The 7,670-nt window shown below is 38.0% G+C and overlaps 1 protein-coding gene across 2 annotated transcripts; it reads left to right on the top strand.

Annotated features, from left to right (window-relative positions):
- Window positions 1-332: 332 nt before the first annotated feature.
- On the top strand, window positions 333-5,082 carry LOC127158967 (nuclear factor 7, brain). Of its 2 annotated transcripts, XM_051101908.1 has the most exons (7): window positions 344-925; window positions 1,188-1,283; window positions 1,390-1,620; window positions 1,766-1,788; window positions 1,873-1,991; window positions 2,534-2,922; window positions 4,854-5,082. In XM_051101908.1, the coding sequence occupies exons 1-7, from the start codon at window positions 530-532 to the stop codon at window positions 4,890-4,892; spliced, it is 1,293 nt and encodes a 430-aa protein (XP_050957865.1). In that variant the 5' UTR covers window positions 344-529; the 3' UTR covers window positions 4,893-5,082. The 2 variants fall into 2 exon arrangements, with proteins under 2 accessions (XP_050957863.1, XP_050957865.1); XM_051101906.1 differs by lacking the exon at window positions 4,854-5,082 and having other exon boundaries at window positions 333-925; window positions 2,534-4,780.
- The last annotated feature ends 2,588 nt before the right edge of the window (window positions 5,083-7,670 follow it).

Below are 7,670 nucleotides of genomic sequence, written 5' to 3'. Positions count from 1 at the left end.
GTGTTTGTTGTTGTTGTGTAATTATGTTGGTATATACTAACTATACTATACTGACAGGGTATATTTCCCTTTACTAGCATTAAAACACACACACATTCACAGTCTCAGTCTAAATTAATAAATATTTTATTGAAAGTATTATATATGATTTAATTCTAACATATTTTCTGTATAATGTCTTTAGTTTAATTCTTTTTTTTTTTTTTTTTCATTTCAGATTGAGTCTGTGAGATGAAATCACAAAAGGGTTAAATAAAATATACATTCAGCTCATCAGAAACTCCACCCTCTCACAACCTTTAACCTTTACCAGGAAGTGACTAGTCTTGTGATTTCTCTCTTACATATTATACTGAAAGCTAAAAAGAGTGTTGTGGAGATCAGAGCAGGACACTATAAATGAGGATTTTGGAGAAGTGTATTAAACAGAAGAGATTTTGATTGTAATTGTAAGTTATTTACTTTTCAAACCAAAATTCAGAAAGTGAAAGTAAATTGTAGATCGTTGCAGCTTTTACAAAAAGAGGAAATGGATTCAAAATCTGTTGAAGATCTTTCTTGTCCCGTGTGCTGTGAAATCTTCAAGGATCCTGTTCTTCTGTCCTGTAGTCACAGTATTTGTAAAGAGTGTCTTCAACAGTTCTGGAAGACCAAGAAAACTCAGGAGTGTCCTGTCTGCAGGAGAAGATCCTCAAAAGAGAAGCCTCTACACAATCTAGCGTTAAAAAACTTATGTCATTCATTTTTAAAGGAGCAAAATGAGAGACGTTCATCAGGATCTGAGGAGATCTGCAGTTTACACAGTGAGAAACTCAAACTCTTCTGTCTGGAGGACAAACAGTCTGTGTGTTTAGTGTGCAGAGACTCAGAGAAACACGTCAATCACACATTCAGACCCATCAGTGAAGTGCTTTCATCTCATAAGGTGAGACAAATTTCTTTCATTTCATATGCTAAGCACAGTGCTTTGCTAATAATATTTGCAATAGATCAGTTGTGTGTACAAGAGAATGTTCATCCTTTAGTTAAATAACAAAACTATTTATGACCTGCAAATTTCAGGAACAAATGGGACAGTTTCTTTAGAATGAACATACAACATACAATTAACAATAACTATAAAAACTTCCAGACATACTAAACCTCTTACATAAGTTTTGTCTCAGATTTTTCATCTTAACTTGTAGAAGGAACTGAATACAGCACTGACATCCCTACAAAACAAGCTCAAACATGCAGAAGAAATGAAAACAGAGTGTAATAAAACAGTTCAACACATCAAGGTGAGGATATCGAGTAAAGAGTCAAACATTCACAGAGTTTATGATGGACATTAGTGGAGTGAGTGTTAATGCAGATCTGACTGAAGTGAATGTGATGTGATTTCAGTCTCAAGCTGAGCACACAGAGCGTCAGATTAAAGAGGAGTTTGAGAAGCTTCATCAGTTTCTCAGAGATGAAGAAGAAGCTACAATCACTGCACTGAGAGAGGAAGAGGAGCAGAAGAACCGGATGATGAAGGAGAAGCTGGAGGAGATGAACAGACACATCTCAGCTCTTTCACACACAATCAAAGACACTGAGGAGATGATGAAAGCCAATGATGTCTGCTTTCTGAAGGTGACAACTGAGTTTGGCTTCATTGTTTGTGAACAAAACAACTTGCCAGTTACCAAACAATGATCAAACTCTTAAATTGTTTCAAAATACTGTTATTCGTGTTTGGTGAGATATTAACATGATTTTCAAACTCCATATTTTCCAGAACTTTAACGTCACGATGGGAAGGTAAGTTGATCTGCTTGTGTTTTTTTCTCTCAGTGAATCTGAACTCAAATCCACTGCAGTTCTGACTCCTGAATGTTCGTCCAGAGTCCAGATCTCACAGCCGGATCCACAGATGAGTTCTGGAGCTTTGATTCATGTGTCGCATTACTTGAGTAACCTGCCGTTCAGAGTCTGGAAGAAGATGCAGGAAACTGTCCAACACAGTGAGTCTCCAGCAGATTTGAGATCAGTAGACACAAAAGATTAAATAGTTCAGATATAAACAAAGACAGACAGATAAAAAAATACATTTAATAATCACTATAAAGTTGAGATGAATTTGAATTTCATAAGATCATACAGCCAGGGATGGGCAGTATTTCAAATACATGTATTTGAAATACAAAAACCTCTTTTGTATTTAAATACATTTAATCTTAATATTTTTGTATTTTCAAAATACATAAAATAATTTTTGCCAATCAACATCTTTATTAGACTGCTGATTTACTGTATCAACTAGTATACAAAAGTACTAAATACAAACATACTAAGATTAAATATATTTAAATACAAAATACATTTGACTTTTTCCAAAAATGTCAAAGGTATTTAAAATACTGCTCATCCCTGCACACAGCAAACTAATGTCTACAGAACACTATTCCTACTAGTCTGTTCCTTATGGTGTATGTTTATGTAATTAGATTTACATTTCTAATACCATAATTTTTCATTTTCTAATCTGATTTTATTCTCTTTGCAGCTCCATTGACTCTAGATCCAAACACAGCACATCCTAAACTCACACTCTCTACTGATCTGACCAGTATATCAAACAGTAATGTATATCAAGATGTTCCTAAAAATCCAGAGAGGTTTGACTGGTTTCTATGTGTTCTGGGTTCTGAGGGCTTTAACTCAGGAACACACTGCTGGGATTTGGAGGTTGGAGACAATACATTCTGGATTGTTGGAATAACCACAGCATCAAACCAAAGGAAGGGAGATGTTTTCTTTGACACTAATGTCTGGCTTGTGCGGTACATGAACAGCAAATACAGCTCAAAATCTCCAGATCAATGCTTGACTGACTTGACTGTTAAAGAGAAGCTGCAGCGTGTGAGAGTTCATCTGGACTATGACAGAGGAAAGGTGTCGTTCTCTGATCCTCTAACTAACATCTGTCTGTGTACATTCACAACAGCCTTCACAGAAACTGTCTTTCCATTCTTATATAATCACTGCACAACTTCCCCTCTGAGGATCTTACCAGTTAAACTGATTGTAACAGCAGAAAATCACAGTTAAATCTGATTCTGCTTTTAGATGAATTTACTTAAGGAACAATAGTTTACTGTGTTTATTGTTTTACAAATGATGATCCAATAACAACACTGCAATCAAAGGAAAATGGGTCTCATTTATCAATAACACTTTAATTATATACAAGTAAAAGTAGTATAGTACAGTATAGTATAAGTCATTTAAAAATATAATAAAATTCAACAACTATACAAGAAATACAGTAATTAAATATATGTTTAAATAGACATTTACAAAGATGTGCAAGTCATGTAAGATATGTTAGTAAAATAAAGTGTTTATAGTTATCTTCTTGTCTAATAAATCCTCACTGAAATGATGCATTTTAATGCATTTAAAGTAAAACTGCAGTGACAAATTAAGACATAATACCATGTAGGTTGTTAATTGGATTTGAGATGTGCTCATTTACACTCAAAACTGAATGTGAGATTGCAGTGGATTGTGGAGTGATGGGGTTTAACTGGACTAAATGATTGGAGACGTCAGGCAAAAATGATTGGAGACGTCAGGCATCTCTCTAGACACTAGAGAGAAGTCTGACATTTACACTGGAGCTATGAAAATGCTGTTTAAAAAAAAAAAAGAGAAAAGAAAGAAACATACGGATTCATTACTTGACTGCTAGGAATTTCCACTTAATGTTTTTACTTTTCTACATATTGGCCACAATCTTGTGTACATTTATTTTTATAGAAATAAAAGGAAACTTATATTAGACAATTAGCTATGAGGAAAAAAAAAACTAAAGGAACAGAAAATGTGCTCATCTGTAGAGTTGCTTTATTATCTCTTTTTTATTTTTTTTTTCCTCACTATTACTGTACCTGACAGTAGACATTGAAATGAGAAATCACACCAGTCACAGCACTGAACTCTGAAAACAAAGTCAGTGGAGGAATTTCACACTACTTTGCTAGTCATTTATAGAACTAGTTACGACTTATGATTTTCTCTATTGCTCTGAATCAAAAGTAAATTGATTAGGAGTTTGATATATGGTATTAACAGTGTATAGTCTAACAGTATATATTTGGTATCAAACTCATGATTTAACACATTTTATTGATAAATTCAGTGCTAAATATGAGTATTCACCAGGGATAGCCAATCCTGCACCTTACCTTTTTGTAGAGTTCAGCTAAACTCTGCTCCAACACACCTGCTTGTAATGTTCCAGTAAACCTGAATGTCCAGGTTAGATGTGTTTATAAACTCTGCACTAGATCTCCAGGAGCAGATTTGGCTACAGAACTTCAGACAAAGGCACTCTCTGTGTGTTACAAACTCACTCTGGTGGACAGACTCATGTAGTGCACTCAAAAATAAAGACTTTATTGGCATCAATGTGTCGATGAAAACCCCCCAAAAAAAAGTAATTATTTGCTCACCCTCAATTTGTTCCAAACCTGTATGAAGTCTCTTTTTCTGCTGTACACAAAATTAGATTTTTTGAAGAATGTTGGTAACCAAACAGTTGCTTGCTTTGATAAAATACAAAGATCAAGTTTTAAAGTTTACAGATTCAGTTACAAACCTAATGTTCAGCTTTTGCCCTTCATTTTGATTACACAAACTAAAACAAAAGCTGCCTGCGCTCTGAAATAAAAGTCCATAAAAATAGGGCCCAATGTACTAACATGTTAAGATGAAGGACTTTTCCATACTGATTTTTCTCGAGGTTTTACCTGTGTTCTGAATTTTTCCAATAAAATTACAACAAAATGGATTTTTACAGACTTGTCTGTCTTTACACAAAGGCTGATGCTTCCAAATCAGTGCAGAAGCTTAGTAGTTAGACTGTAGCTGGAGGAGTGGAGTCCTGAGGCGATGGCGGGATGATGACCGACCAAGTCGGAGCCGGAGGGACGAGGGAGCCCGGTGGAGCTGCTGGGCCAATGGGCAATGGTGGAGACGGGGGAGCTGAGAGCCGGGGTGGATCCGCTGGGTCGGAGAGGCGGAGTCCAGGACTCGGAGGCTGGAGGCGGAGACGAGGGATCCTCCACCCATGATGCCGATGGGGACTGGCAGACCCGCGGCGAGCCCACCGCACAGATGGTGGGCTGAGGGTGAGCAGCGGGGCTGTCAGGGGACAGCGGTGGTGGGACTGAAGCAGCAGGGACGATGGGAGGAGATAACAGAGAGAGTGTGGGTGGGAAATCCAGGCAGGCAGATTGTTCAGGGCAGGCAGGAAGTTCCACATATATATCCTCAGAGAAATCAATCAAATCCAGTTCAATATCTAAATGCTCCAGATCCCGACATTGCTCACCCTCAGTGGCAGTGAAGTGGGCGGTGGATCCGTAGCGATCCGAAGATCCGTAGCGATCTTCTGCGCTGTCGCTCCCCTTGGCGATGGTTTTGTCGCTCTCGGCTCTGGCTCTCTGTCCGCGGTGGGCTCGGGCTCTGGCTCTGCGAGTTGGGGTGTGGGTTGGCTGGGCTCTGGGTGCTGATCGGCCGGCAGGCTTGACAGCTGAGCAGTTCTGAAGACGAAGGATACCTTCCCTCCAGCTCAGTCCAGAGGTGTCTGGGAGGTCCATGGAGCGATGGTAATTGCCCCCGATCCAGAACAGAGAATTGATGGTGGCATCGTCCAACGGCGTCGCCGTGGCAAGGCTGCAGAATTCCCGGGGCAAACTCCACAAACGGAAGATCCTTGCAGGCTAGGGCAGCGGATCTTGCTGCAGTTTAATCTTTTTAACTGTTTTAAAGGTCCAGTCTTCTGTCACGTATCATGCAAGGAAGGGGCGAATGAAGATGAAAGTCAAAGATAAAGTCTTTAATATAATCCACAGGAAAAGTCCAAAGCAGGTAAATCCACAATGGGAGGGTAGAAACAAACATGTACACATTGGCAAGACCGGACGACAAACTACTTCTTCTTTCTTCTTCTTCTTCTTTGGTGTTTAATGGCGGTTGGCAAACCAACTTGTAGGTGCATTACCGCCACTGACTGGACTGGAGTGTGGACAGGATACATGCTTATAGGATTAACATACTACGATATATGTATGAAAATTCAAAAAAAAAAAATCTAAATTCTTTTACTTAATTTCGTTTCATTAATAAACTTAATAATATTATCATATATAGCTTTTTCTTTTAGTATACCTATTATAAAAAAATCTTTATGCTCAGCTTTAATTAGTGACTGAATAAAATGACGTCTTTCATTGTTGTATTCCCTGCAGTGAAGTATTACATGTTCAACTGTCTCTTGCTGACTACAGTGATTACATTCCCCAGTTGGGTGCTTGCCAATTTTAAACAGTGTACTATTCAATCCTGTGTGACCTATTCTCAGACGGGTTATAATATTCTCTTCATTTCTGTTCCTGCTCTCTTTTCTCCCAGCACCAACTTGTTGTTGAATATTATATAAGTGTCTTCCTGTTTCAATACCATCCCAGTGTAACTGCCATACCGACTGTGCATATTTCCTAATGAACACTTTAGCTTCTACTTTACTTAATGGAACTTGTAAATCTATCTGCTTCAATTTTAAAAATTGTTTAGCCAGAGCATCCACCCTCTCATTTCCTACTACACCAACATGAGCAGGAACCCAAATAAATTGAATTGATATACCCATAAGCTTTATATTATACAATTTATGGAATATTTCATTAATTATATCCATCCTAAAATATGATCTTCCAGATTTTATGCTTTCCAGTGCTAAGTAGCTATCAGATGCAATAACTATGTTATCCATTCGCTTTTCTTCTGTCCACTGCAGGGCCATTAAAATTGCCAATAGTTCTGTAGCATAAACTGATAAATGATTGGAAACTCTTTTCTTAATGTAAGAATCATTCATTGGAATATACACGGCTGCACCGGCATATCCTGTCTTCGGGTCTTTTGATCCATCCGTAAATAGAAACACTGAATCTTGGAAATGCCTCTCAATATAATTCCGTACTATATACCACACTGGAAGTTGTTTGGATTGATCCTTTATTTCCTGTTGTATACTGAGGTCAACGGTTGGTAAGGGGAATATCCAGGGAGGGATGGGGGATATTGAGACTGTGTTGCTGTACTGTACTTGACTTAGTCCTATATTCCTCGCCTTTGCATCACCTGTCCACCCAAAACTCATAAAATTTGTTTCATTATGTTCCCAACAGTCTGTCAGTACACTTTTGACAGGATGTGAAACACTTTGTCCCTGGAGATTAACCCAATATGCCAACATTAACTTAATTCGTCTTATACCTAAAGGCATTTCTCCCATCTCCACCTGCATAGATGATACCGGCGATGATTTAAATGATCCACTGCAAATTCTTAGGGCTTGAGCTTGCAGTACATCTAATTGTTTGAGGTTTGTTTCTGCTGCTGACATATAGGCAATGCATCCATAATCAAAGACAGATCTCATGAGTGCCCAGTATATACTCTGTAGGGATGCCCTACTAGCTCCCCACTCCCGTCCTGATAAACACCGAAGAATATTAATAATATTTTTACACTTGTCCTTAATTTTATCCAGATGAATTTTCCATGTAAGTTTTTCATCGAACCAAACTCCAAGAAACCTTATAAATTTTACTTGCTCCAGAGGATTCCCA

The sequence above is a fragment of the Labeo rohita genome, unplaced genomic scaffold (assembly GCF_022985175.1).
Source record: "Labeo rohita strain BAU-BD-2019 unplaced genomic scaffold, IGBB_LRoh.1.0 scaffold_1811, whole genome shotgun sequence".
In the NCBI taxonomy this organism is placed as follows: Eukaryota; Metazoa; Chordata; class Actinopteri; order Cypriniformes; family Cyprinidae; genus Labeo; species Labeo rohita.
Note: the sequence above shows the minus strand (reverse complement) of the source record. Positions and strands in the feature narration are given on the sequence as shown.

Coding starts and splice junctions, on each gene's coding strand:
- LOC127158967 (XM_051101906.1), top strand. CDS start 530: ATGGATTCAAAATCTGTTGAAGATCTTTCTTGTCCCGTGTGCTGTGAA. Junction 926..1,187: donor AAGTGCTTTCATCTCATAAG/GTGAGACAAATT, acceptor CTTAACTTGTAG/AAGGAACTGAATACAGCACT. Junction 1,992..2,533: donor GCAGGAAACTGTCCAACACA/GTGAGTCTCCAG, acceptor TTCTCTTTGCAG/CTCCATTGACTCTAGATCCA.